The 23,490-nt window shown below is 33.1% G+C and overlaps 2 protein-coding genes across 2 annotated transcripts in view; one reads left to right on the top strand and one right to left on the bottom strand.

Moving 5' to 3' along the window:
- Window positions 1–20,221, bottom strand: part of LOC107142890 (MDM2 binding protein) — a 75,432-nt gene extending 55,211 nt beyond the window's left edge. Inside the window, 10 exon segments of the mRNA XM_015486424.2 lie at window positions 2,972–3,044; window positions 5,958–6,052; window positions 7,829–7,963; window positions 9,770–9,887; window positions 10,862–11,006; window positions 13,007–13,065; window positions 14,653–14,804; window positions 14,881–14,954; window positions 19,176–19,256; window positions 20,053–20,221. Coding sequence (XP_015341910.1) covers window positions 2,972–3,044; window positions 5,958–6,052; window positions 7,829–7,963; window positions 9,770–9,887; window positions 10,862–11,006; window positions 13,007–13,065; window positions 14,653–14,804; window positions 14,881–14,954; window positions 19,176–19,256; window positions 20,053–20,170 — 1,050 coding nt within the window. The 5' untranslated portion in view covers window positions 20,171–20,221.
- Window positions 20,222–20,287: 66 nt separating this feature from the next.
- Mrpl13 (mitochondrial ribosomal protein L13) overlaps window positions 20,288–23,490 on the top strand; it is a 37,161-nt gene continuing 33,958 nt past the window's right edge. The window contains exons 1-2 of the mRNA XM_048802403.1: window positions 20,288–20,556; window positions 22,217–22,340. Of these exons, the coding sequence (XP_048658360.1) occupies window positions 20,530–20,556; window positions 22,217–22,340 (151 nt within the window). The 5' untranslated portion in view covers window positions 20,288–20,529. The remainder of the gene's footprint in view (window positions 20,557–22,216; window positions 22,341–23,490) is intronic.

Below are 23,490 nucleotides of genomic sequence, written 5' to 3'. Positions count from 1 at the left end.
ATAAATGTTTAAAAAGGTATATATGTTTAGATTGGGCAGGGGGATTGTTTTGGTTTTGCAATGTTGAGACTTGAAACCAGGGATGCTCTACCACTGAGCTACATCCCCAGCCTCTTTTTTTTTTTTTTTTTTTAATTTTGAGACAGGGTCTCACTAATTCCTCAAGGCTAGCCTTGAACTTTTGACCCTCCTGCCTCAGACTCCTCAGTAAATTGCAGGGATTACAGGCGGTGGTACTACTATGCCTGGCTCAATTAATACTTTAATGTGCTAATTATGTTGCTATTTACTATTTTTACTTATGCATTCTTATTTAACAGGAATAAAAATAAATATTTTAGGAACACAATAGAAAGGTAAAAATAAATATGCTTTTTGTCTTTACTAAGATAACTGGCCATCTTTTTACATCAAATACAATTTACATAGTCAAGTGTTAGTAATTAAGATTAAAATATTTAGACACAGAAAATAATCAAATATAAAAGATACATCTAATTTCCCAAACATTAAATCCTAATTCTTTCTTGCATAAATAAGACTTCATAGCCCAGAATATATGACAAGACTGTATGGTCCAAAAGGTCAGGGAGGCTGTAATGTGAATATGCCATATCAGGCACAGCTACAGCTTTCTCAACATCTTAGGGATGCTAAATGCAGTTCAATTAGTAACTAATAGCTCCATATAAACGTGTCATGACCCAGCAAATAAAGAATTGGTCACTCCTTTGAGATGGCCTAATTTTTATTAAACATTTGCTACAAAAATAAAAATAAACATCTAAATCTCACAAGATTTAATTCCCTACCAAATAAATATGTCAGCTGTCTATACTTCATTCATAATGAACTTGGTCTCTGACAGCTTGTTCTCACCCATATACTAATCATTAAATAGCTCTAATAGATCTGAGTGTGATCCTTTTAGGGGCTCATTTTATCTCCAGAATTTAAAGGTCAAGCAACATTTCAAAACTGTAATTCCATCATTTCAGGAGGTTCTCCCTAACAAGCAGTCACTACAGAAATCACACTTACAGCTATGGAAATTCCTCTCTATGAAAAACATATTCCCTGGCCATAAGATTAGTGTATGTCAGATTCTAAATAATCCTAATCTTCCCTTTTCCTAAACTAGGAAAATGCAATTTACTCCAAGAAGCTTTCATTTATATTTTGGGGCTAATCAGATGGAAAGATAAATAAGCTCAGACAGACATTTACTGAGTTATCACATAAACCATTAGAACTTAAGCAACATGAAAGCTTCCCAACCTATCTAATTGTCTCCAATACCTAACAAATAACTGGCACACAATAGGCAGTGTAAAAAAAAAAGAAAAACATCTATTTTTTTTTCAAAAATGTAAATGCAAATTATGACTCAATGTTAAAGAAAAATAAAGTGCTTAAAATTTAGAGATCTGTTATCTAAAGTACATAATATGCTTCCAAATATTATCACTTTTGTTTCATTAAAGTGAGAACCGATTTATAAGGTCCTATGTACTGATAAAGTATGTCCTAACATTTCATAACTATAGTTCAAGAAAGCAATAAAAATGACAATCTAATATAAGAAATTTAAAACAAAACAACTGAAAATTTGATAATAAATAATAATAGTTTAGCTTGCACCTAAAATTAGTGTTGCCTATCTCCAATAACTATTGCAGGATTATTTTATATGTGTATTAAACAAATTATAGATATGTTTCTGACTTTTACTTGAAATATTCATGCAAAGACCAGTTCATCAAATAAATACTTTGATACATTATTCAAAACATTATTAAATTTATAGGAAAATGAGGCTGGAAGTAAAAAATTAAGTTATCATATAGTCAAGCATCTTTTTTCCCATATTTTTTTATTGGTGCATTATAGTTGTACATGGTGGTAGGATTTGTTGTTACATATTCATACATGCACACACTATAACAACATACTTTGGCCCCTATGATTCCCCAGTATTTCTAGTCAAGCATCTTAAATACAAAATCATATATTTTTTTTTACTGTATCAATTTTCTAAGGCAATTATAACCAAGATTTGATTATAGTACCATGGGGAAAAATGTTATAATTACAATAATCAGTTTCTCCCTTCAGGAGTGTTTGCTATAGTCTATTTGTTGTTAAAATGATAAGAAAATGTTATGCATATAATGGTCAATAGCTTGTGCATTAAAAATCATTTTCACAGAAACATAATAGTTGGATAAATAACCAGAAACAAATCCAAACTTTTTTTTCTTCTTAAAAATTGTACTTTCACTTTAGATACATGATTCCACTTAGAATTCTTTATATTATAGTTTTAAAAAGATTAAAAATATACCAACTCTAGTATATCATTATATATATATACATAGAAATATACACATATTTAAAGTAGTTAATTTTAAAAAGGTTAAAAATATACCAACTCTAGCACATCATTATATGTATGTGAGTCTGTGTGTGTGCCTGTGTGTGTGTGCAGAGAAAGAGATGCACACATATCTATATTAAAATTGCTATAATCTACTTGATATCATTGGAATTAAGGAAAAACTGAAATTTACAAATAATAATTCAGTGAAGTTTTAAAACTTTTCCTCACTTCCACCCCTGCCCTACCATAAAAATAGTAAATGTGAATGTCTTCCACAGAATTGAAATGAGATGTTGCCTTAAAGAGCAGGTTAACAATAATGCATTCTAAAATTTTGAAATTTTAAAGCAATTGCCAGTTATGAAGTTTATTTCTGAAATTTCTACTAAAATCAAAACATCACTTTGTCTGCAAAGTATATTACTGTGAAAAGTCCAAATTTTTTTTAACATGAATTAGGGACAAAATTATGTTCTTACATTAAAAAAAAGTTATCAAGCAAAAATAGATTAACAAGCTATATTAATTTTTATTACACATCCTAAAATGTTAAGTATAAAAACCAAGCACCATAAAAATTCTCTACTATACCTTGCCACACAGAGAAGAAATCTGCTCCAACAGCAACATGGAATTCTGCTTGATGTTATTTCCTGTCAATCCTCTGTACCACAGAGTTAAAGAAATGAGGGAATAGTAACTGTGAAATAATTCTACTCTATAAAATAAGTTTGATTATTTCAACTCTACTCCAAGTTGTTTAAATTCATTTATTAAAAATTCCTACTACAGAAATTAACAATTACTCCTTTCTTTAAAGACTGTTTTTCAGAAATTTGTTCTGAATATTTTTACTATAAACTAAGAACAAGAAATTTATATATTCCGCTGGCATGTATTTTAAAAATAAAATCAATTTAAAAAAAGAAATTTGTAAAAATTTGTGAATAAAAATGTAAGAACACAGCTAGTATTCCGTACCTAATCAATAATTTTTATATACAATATCCATTTCTTAAGTATATTTCTAAAAATTCTTAGAATTTTTATTATTATTTAATATTTTTATTTGTGAATATATGTGATAACATATGTATTTTTCTAAGTGTATACAAAGATACATCAGCCAACTAGTGTTTATACATCAATCATGTCAAAAATGGCAGGAAGAAAACTTGAACATTTCAAGAATATATAAATTCGTCTGCTTTTCCCCACAGATTGATAACATTCTTCCCTCTTCCCTACCTAATAAGTAATGAGTAGCAAAACTAGGAATCCTCTGCCTTTTCTGGAATCATGAATACAGTACTTAAGGATTTTCTTTTTCAAGTTGTAGAACTTTTCTTAAAGCCAGGAAAATGAAAAAAAAAATATTGCATGTTATTAGAAAATAAACGTTCTAATGTTTAAATGTGGAGGGTGGAACCATAAAAACAATTTAAATTGTGCTTTTCAAACCTTTTGGGTGCCGATAACTTTTTGGTGTGAGATCTGGAAAGTCAACATTTAGAACAGCCAGCTGCTCTGGCTGAAGTAGGAGAGGGCCAAGAGCCTTGTCCACTCAACTTATCTTCCAATACCACCTCTCAGGAAAACTTTCTCTTAGTCCCCAGATTTTCAATGGAAAACATTTTAAAAACCACTGGCAAAAAGCAAGGATCAAACATGTGACAAATATGTCAAATGCTACCTAGCTTCTGACCTAACAGGTGCTAAGAGATAAAATCAACATTGGTAACACATTATATCTGAAAGTACCTCCCTCAGTCACAATGCCAGGCAAGGAGGTACTGACTACGTGGTTCTATACAATCATGTAAAAATGAATAAAAATTTTAACAACTACCCATTGTGTAACTACCCATCACTATTCAAACTATTACCCAATCTTGAGTTACTCTTCCTCTATGAAACTTGCTTCTCTTTCCTTGTTATCTTAATCAGTGGCATCTATATCAACATAGGGAATCATCCAATTCTTATCCAGCCTCCTCACTTTACAAGCATGTAGCAGATCATGATATTCTGTTTTACATTCTTAATACATACTATACTTTAACCTGGCTCTCCATTGCAAAAGTTACTTTGTTAGATCAAGCTCCACAGTTTTCCAAAATACTAAAAGTAGATCTAAAATTTATTTCCAGACAGGTGTAGTGGTACAACTTATGAGGCTAAGAGAGGAGGATCCAAAGTTCTAGGTCAGCCTTGGCAACTTAGTGAGGCCTAAAGAACTTAGTGAAACCCTGTGTTAAAATTAAATAAATAAATAGGGCTGGGGATGTGGCTTAGTGGTTAAGAACCTCTGAGTTTGATCCCAGGTATCAAAATAATAATAATAATAATAATAATAATAATAATAATAATAATAATAATAATAATAATAGTAAAGTCGATTTCTGATTAAACTGCCCCCTGGTTTATAATCCTTCTATGGTTCCTCATCATCTTTAGAACAGAATTTAACTCCTAAATATGGTAGAGGAGGTCTTTCAGGATTTTATCAATCTGAAAAAGGCTCTCCAGCCTGATCTTTTAACAACCCCCCATCAAAACCAAACTAACAAAAACCCTTCAAAAACAACAACAAAAAATAAAAAACTAAAAATAAAAACGTTATTTGGTACTGCCAGATGACAAACAGCTGGGTAAGGTTCTCTGATGCCCTCATTTCTGTTATCTTTTCTGCAGAAAGGAATCTGAAAGAAAATAACGAAAATTTTGGCATGGGCTAACAAAATAAAATTTTAACAAAATAAAATTTTACAATGTTTATGAGTGGCTACTATGTATTATAATTTACAGCATTTACAGATTTCATCAGAAAAACAGAAGTCATGGAAATGCACCCTGAATTTAAAAAAAAAGAAGTGGTTTTTGATTTTGTTTTGTTTTGTTTTTGTGGCACTAGGGTTTGATCCCAAGGATGCTCTATCACTAAGCTACAATCCCAGCCTTTTATTTTTTTATTTTGATACAGGGTCTACCTTAGTTGCCCAGGGTGATGAACTTGTGATGCTCCTGTCTCAGACTCCTGAGTTGCTGGGATTACAGACATAGACCACCATGACCTGCAGGTAGTTATTTTTAGGAAGTATTAAACATTAAGTAAAATAACAACAAAAGTAACCAAACATACACAATATGTATGTGGGGTGTTTGGACAGAGTATAGGAAAGACAGAGTTTCAGATAATGTTACTCTGTGTGAGAGAGCAGATCTGGCCTGTATTCAGGCACAGAACAGTATAACTGCATTGAAGAAGCAAGGCTCAATGACTTCTATATTACTTCTATAACCCTACCAACAGAAAATAATAAATACTGAATGAAAACAAAAGTGCTTGCCTAGAGAGAAAGATTTCTGATTGCAAAAATATAGAATTCAGGACGTGATCAAAGAAGAATTTCCTTTTCCTTCCCTAGCACTTCAACAATGAGGAGTCCCACTTGTGCATCACCACTAAAACACTGAGTACAATGAAATAAAAATAAACATATACTAAATGTTTACACCAGAACATTCTAACACAGAGAAAATGTAATCTTAAATGAACACACAAGTGAAAGGATACAACTCAAATTCAATGTCTGACACATAGCAGGAGGGTAGATCTGATAATTGTACCATCTGAACAAATTCTAAAGCAGGGCCATAGTAATGGAAAACCTAGAAAAGAAATTCGAATTGCTAATACTATAAATACTATGAAGAAAATAAAAGTAAACAAATTAGTGATTTTGAGTTTAAAACTTTACAAAATAGATATTAAAAAGCAACTTTTAAAAAAAAATATTGGCAACCCAAATGTAATCTTCTATAACAGACAAGAATTTCTTCCATTTCAATTCTACATTTCAAAGTAGACCGACATGGAGACTCCTTAATAATTAACAAGAATTTTTTTTTTTTTGGTTGGGGGTAGGTACCAGGGATCAAACTCAGGGGCACTCAGTCAATGAGCCACATCCCCAGCCTATTTTGTATTTAATTTAGAGACAAAGTCTCACTGAGTTTCTTAGTGCCTCACTTTTTGCAGAGGCTGGCTTTGATCTCACAATCCTCCTGCCTCAGCCTCCCGAACTGCTAGGATTACAGGCGTGCACCACCGTGCCCAGCAAGTGACAAGAATTTTAATAGGAGAAAATAAGTATGGAAAGAAGTCTGCAGCAATGACAAGAGTTCTCAACTACTGTTATGTAATTTCAGCAGAACAGGTGATCCAAGATTGAAGAAGAAAAAAACCTAACTGTGAAGAGAGAATCTGCAGGAATGAAAAGGAGAAAGAAAAGATATTCTGGGGGGAACTTGTGTTCAGTGGTCTGCCAAGATGTAAGAAAAAAAAATTCTGGAGGAAAGACTGTAGAAATTAGACAAAGAGTGAAGGCAATAGGTGTGAATTAAGAGAGAAAGCCCCACTCACAGAAATAATATTTCAGTATTTCTTTGGGTAGGGCCTGAAATTAAATTAGAGTGGACTAGAAAAAGACAGTTATTTCAATAGCTGGAGATAAAGAAAGACAAAGAAAAGAGATTACATCCTGGAGAAATTAGTATTACATTTTAAAGGCAGAGGATGTAGCTCAGTGAGAGTGCTTGCCTAGCATGTGCAAGGCCCTGAGGTTGATCCCTAGTACTACCAAAAATAAAAAGCAGAGTGATTTCACCATATGTGATTTTGTGTATGTGTGTTGTATATATGTGTAGATACATATCTTTCACTCTTTCCACATAAATATATACATATATAAAACACATAAATATGAAATACATAAACATATTTTTGCGTACGTAAATATGTTTATATACAATACCTAATAGGTGATAAAGTTTCAAAACTGGGTTTATTTACCATTAAAGCCCCTCCTCTTTCTCTCTCTCTTTTACATGCATGCGTGCGGGCGGGCGCACACGCACACTCACACTCACAAAATGTGCATACATATACTGAGGGATGTTTGCATTACTGAGGAAGTTGTACCCTAAGATCATTGCAAATAGTACCTCAAAATCAGACAATTAGCCCCAAATTATCATACATGAATATTGTACTACAAAGAGAAAGTCTGAAATTATCATTCTTATTATGCTAATCTTTAACAAAGAACGTAAAATTCCTGTGAAAGGTTACCATAGTAAATTTTTTACAGTAAGCAATGATAAACAATATTGGGAAATTAATTCATGTAGCAAAGTCTTAACCAAAGGCAGTTTCAGGCCTATAATGATTTAAAGTTAGGATCATCACGTTTTAAAATCTATAACAATCATAGTTTCACCAACATTTAATTCATGCACTTAATGGTAAGAATTTTAAGAATTATGCAAGTGAACACAACTTAAGCACATACATTAGTAACAATAATTCAAGATTAAAACATATATTATGCGAACAAAAATATTCACAAATGAATGATAGCAAAAAAATGTTAAATACACAATTACCTTTGGCAAAATATTCTTATCCTTTAATGGTATTGTCTTTTTGTCAAGAAAGCAATTATTTAAATTGGATGTATTAAAATTTGTAGGTGTTACTCCCTTTAAACAAAACTCAGGAAAACTAATTTCAAATCCAAACTGAAAAGAAATAAGAGAAAAAACACAAATATAGGCATCATGAATAATATTATGAAGATTAATACATCTTATTACAATGAAAAGTTAAGAGGAAATCCATGTATAAATTTATTTTTGGTTCCTTAGCTCAAAAGGTAGTTTCCACTTTCATACACACCCTTCTGTTTTAACTTAAACATCAATTTTTCATGCAAACCTCCCATTGACCCTTAATTAGCCAGCAAGAGTACACTAAGCCCATTCTATGCAACCACAAGACCAGACGATCTCCTTTGCATACACTTGTTCAATATCTGGCTTCCTACCAGTCTGTAAATTATGCAAAGGCAGAAGATGTCAGTCTTACTCACTACTGGATACTTAGTACAGTGCCTCACACACAGTTTTTCCTTCAATATGTGTTGTTGATAAGAAGATCAATTATTACAGAAGTAAAGGTAATGGTGCTAATAATAGTAATGGCAGCAACAAAAATTACAGTAAACACTCAGTGGTTATTTTGTGCTTTAATGTAAATCTTATAAAAACCTGTGAACTGGAACTATTATGTCTGTCTTACAGAAAAGAGAGTTGGAATTATAGTGCAGACACTATAACTCTAGAATCCATGTCCTTTATCATTATAATGCCTCTTAGCTGAAAGATATTCTCCACTAAAAAAGTGATTACATTCAAGATGGAAATGTATGCTGTCGGTTTATAGACATTTAATTTCCTAGTAATAAGAAAAGAATCACACAGAAAAAACTCTGCCATTTTCTGCGTGAATATAAGTATGCAGTTTTAGAAAATGTGTACAAAAGCAATTGTCCTAGATAATCAGAGTTTCCACTCTACTACTTAGCTGTATGTTTTTTCCTGTTAAGATGGTTTACCTCTAGATTAAACCTTCCTGAGATTAGAATAAACCAAGATGCAAATCAGTAAGACAGATCTGGCACATTAATTCTTACTATCTTAATTACAGCTTTTATTAAGTCACAAGTAAGTATGAATTATAAAGGGAAAAATAGTTTAATGATTATTGCCAAAAATCTTAGGAGAAATACAAGGGCTTACTCATGCTCTGATACCACCTGGAACAAGCACTGAGAAACTCCTTGTTTTAATTTTGCCTAGCTAAAAAATACACAAATTAATAGAAACACTTATTTTACAATGGAAACAACTTATAAAAACCACCATATTGTTTCATGATAAGACACCAAAATGGAATTGGAAACTTATAGAAATTTAGGAGCAAAGGAATCCAACTAACTTAGTATTCTCATTCTGTAGTTGAGAAATGGGGTCTGATAAGATTAAAAGAAAATTGTTCAAAATTAGAGACCTGGTTAGTAGAAAGCAGAGATTACCCAAGATGGTACCACAGTACTGCTCTAAGCAATGTTTCTAATAGATCACACATGCAATAAAATAAAGCAACTTGGGTAAACAACATGAATTTGACTAATGTTAAATTCTGTTTTAAAAGTGTTGTATTCTAGAATTGTAGGTTCCAAAACTTAATCACAATGACTACTTTCATTGAAACTAAATTAAATGAACTAAAGTAAAAATCAGTTCATCAGATGACTAGTCATTTATAAGGTGCTTAATTACAAATAAAATAAATAAATAAACTGCTCAATAACAATGTGGCTAGTGGACATATCACAGATAACAGAACACTTTTATTGTCACAGAAAATTCTACAGTGTTTGTGTAAAACATCTTATAGAATACATTTACAATAAGACTTATTTAAAGTACCTGTGTTAAAAATAAAGTTGAAAGACCTGCTTCATAATTAAGAAATCCATTTACCTTTCTTTCCCATATCTGAATCTTTCCCCTCCATAATTCCTTTGAGTCAATAGCATTTCTGAGCTCTTCTAAAGATATAACATGAGCAGAAAGGTATTCTACAATTTTCTGACAATTTCTATTAAAAAAAAAAGATTACGATAATTAAATACACAACTTTATGTTTTGCTTATATTTCATGGTTACAGTTTACCTATAAGACAGGCAAAATTGCAAAATTTATATCACTGTTTTTTTTTCCTACTAATACCATGGAATTCCTATTATTCAGTCTCTGAGTAAGATATGTCACATATTAATTTAATGCCACATCCTCATTATTACTATTATTATTACATTACTATTACTAAGGATGAAGAAATAGATATTTCCCTTATGTTGCTTTAATGTGTCAAATGTATACACAGACACACAAAGCTTAACATCTGTTACCTACCTCTGAAACAGGACTATTCTAAAATTGTTCCCATGTGACTTTGCACGAAATTTTACGATTTATCTCATTTATCTCTTGTTAGTATTCCTGTTTCTCCCCACACTTTCATGAAAAAGACCATATTTTCTCACTTTCTTAACTCATCAGCATATATTGCTGTGCTTGATATGAAGTAAATTTCAATAAGCACTGTCTAATAATCATGAAGTTAATAAATCCAATCTGAATAGTAATTTAAGCATCAAAATTAGAATACACAATTGATCAATAGTAAAATATCATAAAAGACAGCACTGTATAATTATTTCTATACTGGCACAAAACAAAAAAAAATATGATAGTACAACTGGAGTACACCTACATACATACATCATGCTGCTTGCTGGAAAACATAAGCCTATTTAAAAGTACACAATGAGTCTGGAAAATCAATGCTCAATAGTGATTATAAGTCATCACTAATTATATTTACTAAAAACTTAAACATCCTGGGTATAATGGAAAAAAAATCTTGATTATTCTCTAGATATAACTCAAAGTTAACATAAAACTTTACCTTGTCACATTAAAATAATTTTGAAATGAGGAGTATATTAAACAGAGATTAGTATGTTCGGATAACATAAACAATAATAACTATGACCAAGGAAGCTTACATTTCACAGTGTTGTGCCACTACAGTAATTTTTGCTGAATGCCATTCCCTCAAATGTTTTAATGCTCCTACAGCAGGTAAACAGTCTTTCAGCTGAAGAGGATCTTTGTCAGAGGGCAATAGTATTACGTCTATCAGTGCTCTACCTAGAAAGAGAGAGAAACATTTTCATAATTTTTAAATATGTTAGATCTGGAAAGTCTTAAAATAGTACCCTGAACAGTTGAATGCTAGGTTTATTGAGAAGATAAAGGAATATTTTAACTTTACTTTCCAAAATTCTTCAAAACAATACACATATTTAGGAGTTCAAAAATTTTAAATGTTCAACATTAGATTTAAAGCTAAGTTATCTCAAAATAGCTAGCATATGCTAGAAAACAATGAACTATATCATAATTACTTGTCAATTATGTAGCAGTGTTAGTAAACTATATACATCACCTTCTGGAGATCATCAATGCTATTGTTGTACTCAACAGAGGAAAAAACCTATGCAATCTCATTATACTTTTCTACACTTAATTTGGTTATCCAAAAGGAAATGAATTAGTTTTAAATTGTGATGCTTAAATAAATTATTTCTCTTTAAGGGACAATAAAACACTCAGGAAAACCAATTATACTGAGAACATCATTAGATTCTAAGAAGGCTAACTTCATATCAGTCTAAATTTATAAAACTATAAATTTACTGAAGGACATGAAAAATCTAAATGAAACAGAAGCCAAATAGTGAGTGATAATGAAAGTTCTTTAACTGCCCAAACAGCAATTGTGTAATATTTCAATGCATATTTTAAACCTGACATATTTCATTTAAAAAATTGAGGAGTTAGGTGCTTAGCATGGATGCAAGGTTCTGGGTTTAATCCCCAGCACACACACACACAAAAAAAAAAACCCACAAAATATGTTTACTTAGCAATACATGCAGTTATTTTCTATGTGGGACTTTCTGCACTAAAATACGATCTCCTTGAATATAAGGATCGGACTGTCAGTTAGCTATAAAATGCTTTATGATTTTTGGTGTCAATAAGAATTTGTTTAAAAATAGATGTGTAATTAATAGATTAAGATTATCACCCATAGTTTTACTATTATTTTAAAAGAAATATTTACCATAGGAATTATTTAAGTAGCAAATATCCTAACTATATTAAAATGAGATTCACTTTCCAAAAATGTATTTTATATTTGTTTTTAAGGTTCATGTCTATATTATTTGTATATACCAATATACTAAGTCCTCTGCATTGAATCTTGGATATATGATCTGACTTCTTAAAATTCATAAAAGTAGATTAGTCCTGATATTATGCACCAGTATATAATATAAGCCCTACCTAAAAATGTGCATTAAAAAAAATCCTTTATGGTCACTATCTATGTTTTACTCCTTGTTATATACTCAGCCCCTAGAACAATGCTTGATATATAATACACACCAAATATCTGCCTAGTAAAAGACCTTCAAAAATGACACATTCAGAAAAGAAAGCCCTTCAAAAGTATATGATGCCAAATTCTACCAAATTTTAGATGACAGCCACTTGACTAACAGAAAGAAAGGTTGGTTCAGGACTAAAAACATTTTTAAAAATAATGCAATACAATACTTCACAAAATATGTTTTCCACTATAGGAAAAAAATAGCTTCTACAAAAAATGCTGAGCAAAGAGATTCTTTTACTGCACAATATTCCATTTGATAGTATGTATACTAACTTCACCATAAAAAAAAGTTATCCAAAATATCTAGGTTAAAGAAGCTATTTTTCCAAGAGTTTTTTTTATAGGGTTAATGTTCTATAGAACACACTCTGAAAAACAATGGTGCACAGTGGCAAGATTGTTCTTCAGTAAAAACTAAATAAGGAAACAGAATGGGTATTTAATTTTATAAATTCTAATTTTTTGCTTACCTAAATGAAAATAATAAAAAGAATTTCAATGTCTCAGTAACATACTGTATTAAAATAGTAGAGAACATTTTGTATCAACTTCAATTAAGAAATTATTTTCTTCATTTTGATTTTCAAGATTAAAAGTGAGAAAGACGTTAGCAGAAAGACTAAATATATTACTCAATCACAAAAAAAGTGTAAGATACCAAGTATTGAAAGCAGTTAATAAATATTACCAGGTGCAGGAAGCTTGTCTGATAACTGATGCAAATTTTCAGCACATTCTTCATATAGACTAAAATGAAAGAACAAGTTAGAGGGAAAAAAAATCCACATATTCATACCTATCTATCTATTTTATATTATCTTAATAGGTAATAATGATCTCTGTGCCAGACATTGTTAAGTGTTAAGGTAAATGCTTTATTTGACCCTGACAACAGATTCATGTGGCACTACTATAATACTAGTTTTAGTGCTACTTTAAGTAACTTTCCTAAAGGTACCTAACTAGTATGTATAGAAACTAGGATTCAAACTGCAGGTATAAGTTCTGACCCACACCCCAAAATACAAATAAAATTAACAATAATAAAGGGAACAACAGCCCTTTGAATTATATTTTTATACTAAATATAGATGATAACTAATGGACAAATATTTTTCTGAATTTTTAAAGTGATCACCACCTATCAGTTTTCTCCATATGATGATTTTTTTCCCTGATAATAGTTTATCACATAGTATGAAGGTATTTAAATCCTTTATTATAAACTGATATTGTTAAAAAAAAAAAAAAGCCAACAACAACTTAAGGCATATTATGTTAAACTAAAGTTTTTAGGCTCCCTCTTGTGGAAATAGTTATTAGGTCATTTACCAGAAACAAACTATGACACTTGTCATCTCTTAACAGTTGTGAGAAAACATGGATTGATAAGAGCTTTTAAGGGCAAATGAATGCACCTTAGAAATTATCTAAAAGGACCTCAACAATCAATGGAGGAGGAAATAAGGGCCAGTGTGCCTGCCCTAAGGTCAAGTAGCTAGCAACCACTTTACTGACTCTTGACTTAATGCTCTTTCCAAGGTTCTACACTGTCTTCCCTCATTAACCAATATAAACAATATCATCTGGAGATAGACAAAGGTAATTTTTATAATTTGTGCAACTTATAGCCATACTACAATATATGAACACTAAAAATGTTTCTGTCATGAACTATTATTAAGAATAAATAAAAAGCACTAATTATGAATCAGAGATGGGACACTGTATGAAGAAAAAATTATCACAACTTGTAATCTGGAAAATCTTATATACTGAACCATAATTTTAAAAACCATAATTAAAAAACCACCACAATTAAAAAACACATACATACTTCTCAAAAATTTTGTGGACTTTAAAAGTATTTTAAACGTTGAAGTTACAAATAAATTTTTAAAAATCATGTATTTCAGGCTCAAAGAACAAAACGAAAATGATACTTTGGTTATAATGATAACTATTAACATTAAATGACATTTCTAGTCAAGCTCTTAAAATATAATATTAGGCAGAACTTATCTTCAAGAAAGTGATGTTAATTAATCACTTTTTTTAATTAATCACTTTTTATAACTGTCATAATTATGTAAGGTTAAAAAACAAAACATTTTCAGATATTTTGTATTTTGAAGAATTTTTTTTGAGATAAAAGATCTAAATTGCCCAATATCTTTCACACTGAAGATTTAAAATTTTCAGTTAATTAAAATTTACTTAGTATAGTTGCTAAAATATGCAATCTTCACCCTCCTGGCTTAAAATAACTGTCTACATCTTTATAACCGTCCATAAAATATCTTAGCGATAGTATAAAAAGCATATAAAGCATACTCAGCCAAGGATAAGGATTCCCTGCTATTACTATCTTCTTCTTCAAAACACTCAATAGCACTCAAGCATTCTTCAATATTTGTTTGAAGAACAGCTTCAATCTTATCTTTTTCTGCATCAAAATGTATCTCTTGCCAATCAGAACTACAAAACTAATAAAAGATCACATTAGATAATGTATTCATGAAATTCTTTATGGTAACAAAGACACTGACTAATAAGAATTACCTGGTAAAATCCACAGATTGCCTGCACTGCAAAGAACCACTTCTTGGAACCAGGAACACCACCCACTGAACAGGCTTGAAAACAAAATCACACTTATCAGAAGAAAAGTAGGCATAAATAAGCAAATGTCATAGCAAATGTGCTTAAGAGAATAATGTAATTTTGAAACATATTTGAAATGTTTTCCAAGTTATATATTTATATATATATGTATGTGTGTGTGTGTGTGTGTGTGTGTGTATCCATGGATCTTTTTAAAAATCTCTGATAAAAATGTGGCTCAAGCGGTAGCGAGCTCGCCTGGCATGCATGCGGCCCGGGTTCGAGCCTCAGCACCACATACAAACAAAGATGAGTCCGCCGAGAATTAAAAAATAAATATTTTGGGCTGGGGATGTGGCTCAAGCGGTAGCGCGCTCGCCTGGCATGTGTGCGGCCCGGGTTCGATCCTCAGCACCACATACAAACAAAGATGTTGTGTCTGTCAAAAAAATAAATATTAAAATTAAAAAAAAAAAAAAAAATTCAAACAGAACAATCTACTTAAAGGGCAAAGTTACAACAAACACTTTGCATTAATGTGTCATAACTCAAAATCCACTATTATTTTTAATAACCCTTTCAAACAAATTAATATTTATTATAAAAACTGAAAATATACCTACTTAATCACTGCTGAGTAACTCGAAACCATGTAAGCTATTAAGTGAAAAAAATTCACTCTCCAAAGACCATGGAAGTTTGGTTCAGCCTGGCTGGAGACAAAGGAGTTGCTTCTCATGGAAGTCAGACAAGATGCCAAGTGTCTATAATCATTTTCGTCCAACAATCTCAGCAGAAGACTTCACCTCCTACCTCCTTAAGCAGATAGAAGTCATTGTGTGATGACTTCTTTCAGGAAACATGGGATTCTACTTACACTCCCATTAAGTTGGCCTCATTCCTTCTTGTTAACATGTTAAGAAGCACTGACCTTCCAATTCAAGGTCATCCCTCAAAACTCCTTTGAGACCCTGTCCCACTCATTTCAGTATGTTCCCCTCATTAGTGTTTTAGAGTAATTACAAGTATTACTCAAATTATTATTTTTTAAATAGAATCCTTTTAAGTTCAGCTCCCCTTCCCATTGACTACCATGTCTCTCTTTTTTTGCTTCTTCATGAATTTTCTGAAAGGGCTGTCTACACCTGACCTTCTCCATTTCCTCATCAACATTCCCAATCCCCTTCAAATAGCATTTCAAATCAAAGATGACCCTTTCCACTAATTTATCATTACAACACTTAGCTTCTGTGACACCTATTTTTTTTGGCTGCTCTTTTCAGTCTTTTAAATACTGGTGTTCAGCACTTTTAAATTCTGGGATTCAATTTTAGATTTTCTGTCCTTCCCATTATCCATAAGGATACCTCATCTTTCTGATAGCTTCCATTGACATCTATGTATTAATGATTCTATAATCTATATCTCCAGCCATACCCTGCATCAAGTTCCAGACCCATGTATTCAACTTTTACAAAACATTTACTTTGACATTTTGCTAGCTAACTTTTTACACGTTCCAAATAGTGTGTCATATTCCCTCCCAAATCTGCTTGTCTCACTAAGTGGCACCATCACACTGTCATCTAAGCCAGATGACAGGAAGACAGCAAGCATGGTCCAACTACTCTTGATAAAATTTTTACAAAGAAATAAAATACATGAATCCTCAATGTTTCTAATATTTTAAATTACAGTGTGCAAATAAGTATTTTTATGATTTTTTATTTTCCTAAACATACATAACATTAGGAGAGTTTTAACAGAAAATTTTAAAGATTATGGAATAACTGTCATTTTTCCCATTAATTACTACATTAGGATGGCTTTGCATGGCTCAGCTTGTTATTTCTCATCCCACAAAACCACACAAAAGAAGGTCTGCATAAGAGACTTCTAGCCTTACAAGAATTTCTAGAATGCTCCCAGGAGTTCTTTTACAGATATATTTGAAGCACAAATATAAGAAAATCTTTCCTGAATAAGTGGTACTGACTGAAATTATAGCAATTTGAAAAATTAACGAGCGTATTATTGGACTTGGAAAACAAGCTAGGGTAGCACGCACATTAGAAATCATTTTCTAATGATGATAGTTAACACTGAGAGAGGGGAATTTCTCTAATGTAAGAAAAGAGGAAGAAGTAAACTATACAGTCACGAGAAATATAAAGAAAGTTACCATACTGGGCTCACTCTCCCTGGCATCTACAGAAATTTCCTTCAGCTTTTAGCACTTAGTCTGTTCTGACACTTCTACTTTCTGAGTCTTCAAAGGACATTCTCAGACAGAGGCCAAGAGGAGGAAGCAAAAGTAAAGATAAGCTTCAAAGTAAGTACATGCATTTGTAAAATGTCAATAGAAGCCAAAGGTAGTAAGATTTTTACAAAAAAATATGCAATACCTCAAAAAGTTAAAGCAGATGAGAACCAAGAAAGTCCACCATGTTTAACAATTATGAAGGACTTTTAAGAGAATCAGTAGGAGTTAAGGACAGAAAAAGTGGCATAATTTGTTCAAATAATATATATTAATAAGTATTAATAAAATTAATAATATATTTTAATTTTATAATTAAAATTATAAAAAAATTATAATTTTAAAAAAGCAAATAAATACTAAAGAAGTTGATGTGGAGGCATTAATAATGTATTTTTATTCAGGAAAAAAATCCTCCTCATATGTCACATTACCCTGTGTTATATATATAATAAAGACCGGCAAGAAAATTTCATAAAGGAACAAAACTATAGCTGAGATCCAAGAATAATTTTCTTTTCTTCTTCTTTTTTCCCAGTTTTATAATTTTATTTGACAATCAGTGCTTAGTCTTCATATCCATTGATAGATTTTTTAAAAGTGGCATTAGGCACACAGTTAACCAAATTATATTTCTTGTTTGGCAAATCTTAATTCTCATAACGTTTTCTGGACAAGACACTAACATATATGAGACATTCCTTATTTCTTGGGCCCAGACATCTTTGTTGAACCTGGTGTTGATACACGATCTGTAATACTGCTGGCCTTCATATCAAATTTCTGGATCTGTATCTAAAATGCACACTTCTTGAAGACTATTTCATGGATGCATTCATGAATATTGATGATGCATTCAAAACAAATTCATGAAGCTCCTAGTCTCTATATTCCTGTTTGACGGCAGAATTCTTCTCATCACCATTCTTTGTGGGAGTGATTCTACAGCACTCAAGTTGGAAAGAAAGAGAATGAAGGATTCCATTCTAAATTTACTAGAAATCTCTCAAGCTCTTACTTTCTTCCCAGTCTTGAAAATGTCTGTGATTCCTTAAAGGTTACTGATAGTGACCCAATGATCTCATCTCAAAATTCTTTGGAACTCTGAGGTATTTGTGACAGAAGGCTTTAATTCATTCAGAGTAATTAAATGTTTCTGTGGAAATGCCTATTGATCTGTTTAAGTCTCTTCTTTCCAATTTAGGTCTATACTTTCAAATCTTTACAGATAATTTACCTTGATAATGGGATAAAAAAGGCTTTGGGGCTATTTTAATCTTCAGGGTTTTTTGTTGTTGTTGTTGTTTTGTTTTCCACCTCTTTGGGTACTAACGATTGAACTCAGAGACATTTTACCACTGAGTTACATCCCTAGTCTTCTTGGGGTCTTGCCAAGTTGCTGACAGTCTCCCTCAGTGGTTCAGCCTAGTCTCAAACTTGAGATCCTCCTCTCTCATCCTCCTGAGTCACTGGAATACAGATGTATATCACCACACTCAGCAGTCGTCAGTTTATTTTTATCACATGTGGTTATTTGGGATTTCATATCTAGAGTATTACCTAGCATAAAATACACTTCTTTAAGAAATATTTTGTACAATAAAAGTTGAGGGGTTTTTCCCCTCTTTTTTAGGCTCTTCAAAACAAATTCATGGAGCTCCTTAGTCTCTAACTTAGCATCCTCTGATTCAATTTCTGCCAAAGCTAGTCAGATGTGTTTTATGGGAAACAAGATCAGAGGTCAATCAGGCAATAAAGGATAGTGGTTACTAGCATGGGGTCTAGAAACCTATATTAATTTTCATAACCATTTTATGATACTGAAATATCAGAAAGTGATGCCTTTTCCAGTTTTATATTCCTTTAAGTTACCTTGGTATCTCAGTCCCTGTTCCAAGTCAACAAAGAATTTATTGTTCTCCTAAATGAGCAAATTAATTGATTGCAATACAACTGTTGTGCCAGAGAAAAGAGAGGTTTATGTTGTACTTACCAGGGAAAGTACTATCATCTGGATTAACTGAAGTACTAATGGTTCTTTTCAGGAGGTGATAAACATTTGCTGCTGTGAAGTCTGAAAAAGTAAAGACAGTCTAACTCCATGGCTCAAGTTACATAACATAGGCCTATTCTAATTTCACTATCAGTGACTCTCAAAATCAATGTATTGTACACAAAATAACTACATGTTGATCAAGATCTGTTCATGTTTTGATATAGTAAAGCAAGAGCAAGCAAACTAAAAAGGCCCCTATTTGTGCATGCCAGTAGTTAGCACAAATCAAAAATTTCCCGCAAAGAACAGGAAATCTGTCACAACACTTTATACCCCACTTTGTACATTTCCCCCTCAAAATGACTGCCTGACCAAAACAAACAAGTAAAACACAATAGTCTAGACAGAAGCACCAAAAAGCAGCGCAAGGTCAAGCAGTTAAAATCGCCTAAAATTTATCATTTCTTGTTTAAACTTAGTTGATGTTATAAGCGTCCTCCCATTAGAATGGAAGCTCAAGGTCAGTAAGACCTTGTATTTTGTTCCTTACTGTATTGCCTGTATGTGGGACACGGAAGGCATAAAAATTTACTTTATTGTATACGTTTTCGAAGACCAGAAATTCCATTAAGGTACAAAGGATTTGATCAGTTAAATTCTTACTGTGCCAGGAACTTTTGAGCCCTGGGATCTTGCATCCACAAATTTGTACTTCTGTTCCCATGAAGAGGACACTGCCCAGCCCTCATTAGATCTATCCCACCCAGATTTGCAGCTTCCTGGGACCTATGGTGACCTCTGTCCCTCCCTAGATCACAAACGCAAACATCTCCTCCCGCAAGCCATTCCCGCCGTTTCTCAGCCCCGCGCTTACCCGGCTGCTTCTCGGTACCCTCAAACGACGACGCTTCTGGTGCACGCTCAGTCTCCCCGCTGACCGCCGACGGGAACTTTCCTTCCCCCCAGACCACCAGCAGCAGATACCGATCCATCCCTTACTTCAGAACTCACCCCCAGGTTTAAGTCTCAAAACAGCCGCGCGCTTGACGCACTTCCGGCTTTCTTTTTCCGCTCAGCTCGTTTGGAAATTGTGTCCTCCGTCTGTTTCCGTAGGTTACTGGGAATTATTTTCGGGAATTATTCTATCAATAACTGCCTTCTTTCTTTCTTCCTTGACTAAATCGTTACTGTGGGAAGACTGGAGGGCATCCATAAGTGAGAAGAAGCAGAAGAGTGCTGGACGAGCTAGGAACTTAAGTGCTTTGGTACATGCGTTTCCCGTCGGGCAAGTACTGCTGATGACCCGGCTCAGCTTGGGGTTAAAAAAGGACGCTTCGGCCAGTGGGGAAAGATGTCGAGTTTCTCTAGGGCAACCCAGGTGAGTTCCGACTGTTGTGCCTTGATGGTTGGTGTTCATTACGCTGGCAGAAGGAGAGCCGCGGATTAGTAGTGAGAGTGACTCGGTAGGGAAACCGAGACCCGCAGCCACTCTTGGGAAAATACACACTGAGGGTGGTGAGGACGACCATCACTTGCTGTCTTGGTACTCGTCCCCTCCTTTGTCAGTCAGTGTTTTTCATGTTTTTCTCCCTTCCTCCGAGGGACTGTCAGAGAGATGGTAAGTGGGGACCTGTTGGAGAGTTGATCCAAAGGGTCAGACGTGAACTGACAGGGTCCTGAGAAGCACCCTATCTGTACAGAGATGCGGGTCTGTGCAAGGCAGAAGCTGAGAATCCTTTTCAAGGTTTTTGCAATAAACCACACTACACAAGAGGGTGCACAATCCAGGCCAGGAATTTGGTGCTAAAAAATGATCAGGTTTTGTTTGAGGATGGAACCCAGAGGGTTTCTTGAAGCATTGAATGTGGGTCGACAGCAAAGTAAGAAGGATGTCTTCATGTTTTTGTTTTTGTGTTTTGGACACCTGGAAGGATGGTGTGCCATCAACTGAAACAGGGAAGGCTGAAGTTGACGCAGGTTTCAGGTGGAAGGGTAGGTTAGGAGTTACTTTTGAATATGTTAGTCCTGGATGACTTTTAGCCCAGTGCTGCTTCTTTCCTGGGACTGTTTGTTACTTGTCAGTGGTGAGATAAATACAGGAAGTGAAGTGTAACTCTTTTTAAAACTTTAATAACAGTTTTGCATTGTGGCAGCATTTGTACGTTTTTATCAAAGTTTTTTTTTTCTATAAAACTATTCGTCTGCAATGGGTGGGGGGAAATTGGTCTTTTGCTTATGGTATAGGCTAGTTTGAAGTTTGTGATAATTTAAAACAAAACCACTAGCCTAGTTACATTTTTTTCCCCCAGAATTGTTTAATCTCTGGTGTATATGCATAATGAAATCATCTGGTCGAGGTCTTGCTGGATGGAATTTTCTTCGAGTTTAAAGACACTGATGAATACTACAAAAAGAATGGTCTACATGTCTGAAACAACCTAAAGATGTATAAAACAATTTTTGGGGAGGGGGTGGTACCCGGGATTAAACTCAGGGGCACTGGACCACTGAGTCACATCCCCAGACATGCAGGTCTGTGGAGAGCACTATTTGTATTTTATTTAGAGACAGGTTCTCACTGAGTTTCTTAGTGCCTTGATTTTGCCAAGACTGGCTTTGAACTGGAGACCCTCCTGCCTCAGCCTCCTAAGCTGCTGGAATTATGGGGATGTGCCACCATGCCCTGCTTAAGACAATTCTTTAAAATTTAAATTCATTCAACTTAGCTGTCCTTTCCCAACTACATTGTTTTATATAACTTTACCCTGGAATTGAATTCCTGAATTGTCTTTAGTTTCCAATTGGCCACTCAGCTTTCAATATAATATACCTACTGACCTAAATAATGTGAATAATAGAAAGGCTTTCCTTTTTCAGAAGTAGAAATGAAAACAAAACAAAAATTTTTTAATGATAGTTCTTTCAAAGTAGTTGTTGAAATTAACTATAGAATACATATATAATCGTATATAGTAAAAAATAGTTATTTCCATTTAATTCATTTAATTTTTAATTTTTTTCTTTTCTGTGTTTTCAAGCAATGGGCCACTTTTGCTCGAATATGGTATCTCTTAGATGGGAAAATGCAGCCCCCTGGTAAACTTGCTGCCATAGCATCAATAAAACTTCAAGGATTACATAAACCTGTATACCATCAACTGAGTAAGTATCACTTTAGCCTGATCATAACAACTATACTTTTAATGCTAGAATAGAATATGGATGAAGTTTGACTGAACTTTGACAAAGGACCCCTTTCTTCCTGAGGATTCTATTCTTTCTGAAAACTTACTAGCACACTAAACTGAATTTTGTATTATTTATGAAAGAGCCATAACAGACCAGTTTTCTTGGCAGAACCCCACTTTATGCCACTGGGCAGACAAAATTACCAGTAGCCCCTCCTTTCATTCTCAGAAGTATCCTGATTTGCACATTACATCTCATATGTGGCTCTTCACATGATGATATGCATTTAAATAGAGTTTTTGAAAATAAGGGAAATAATCTTCTGTTAGAAAAATCCTTTTTCCTGAGAAGATATGTGTAGAGCTAGCTATGCACAAAAGCTTAATTTTTAACTGTTTCAAGTAAGTAGATTTGCTTTTTAATATCATTTTTCTTTCTTTATTGGCGGGGGGTACTAGAGATTGAACCCAGGGGCACTAACCACTAAGCCACATCCCCAGTCCTATCTATCTATCTAGCTAGCTATTCATCTATTTATTTATTTATTTATTGGAGATGGGGTCTCCCTAAGTTGTGTAGGGTCTTGCTTAGTTGCTGAGGCTAACTTTGAACTTGCTATCCTCCTGTCTCAGCTTTCTCAGCTGTTGGGATTACAGGCATGCGCCACCACACTTGGCTCTATGATTTTTCTAAAATAATAGAGAAAATTGTCTTTCATTCTAGAAGAGTTCAGTTTATAGATGGTTTAATTGATTCTATTTACTGTGCTACCTCACTGATGGCTCCTGATGTCATTTTCTGTTCCTCATCTCATCTGATCTGTCAATAGCATTTGCTGCAATTGATCATGTTTGTTTAATTTTTGTGATGTATAGTAAACATATAAAGTATATTTTAAAGAAAATTAATAATGATGATGAAATGAATACCCATATATTTGGCATTTATATTGTTTCCTTTTAATTATTTATTTATTTTTTGTCATTACAAATAATGTTGCTTTCAATATTTTTGTACTCTTTCCCCAGTGTTCATGTGGAATAGTTTTCCCAAGGTGTATCCATAGGGCAGGAATTACTGGTACATCGTAGGAAGCTACTGACTTTTTTTTTTTTCTTTTCAT

The sequence above is a fragment of the Marmota marmota genome, unplaced genomic scaffold (assembly GCF_001458135.2).
Source record: "Marmota marmota marmota unplaced genomic scaffold, marMar, whole genome shotgun sequence".
Lineage (NCBI taxonomy): Eukaryota > Metazoa > Chordata > Mammalia > Rodentia > Sciuridae > Marmota > Marmota marmota.
Note: the sequence above shows the minus strand (reverse complement) of the source record. Positions and strands in the feature narration are given on the sequence as shown.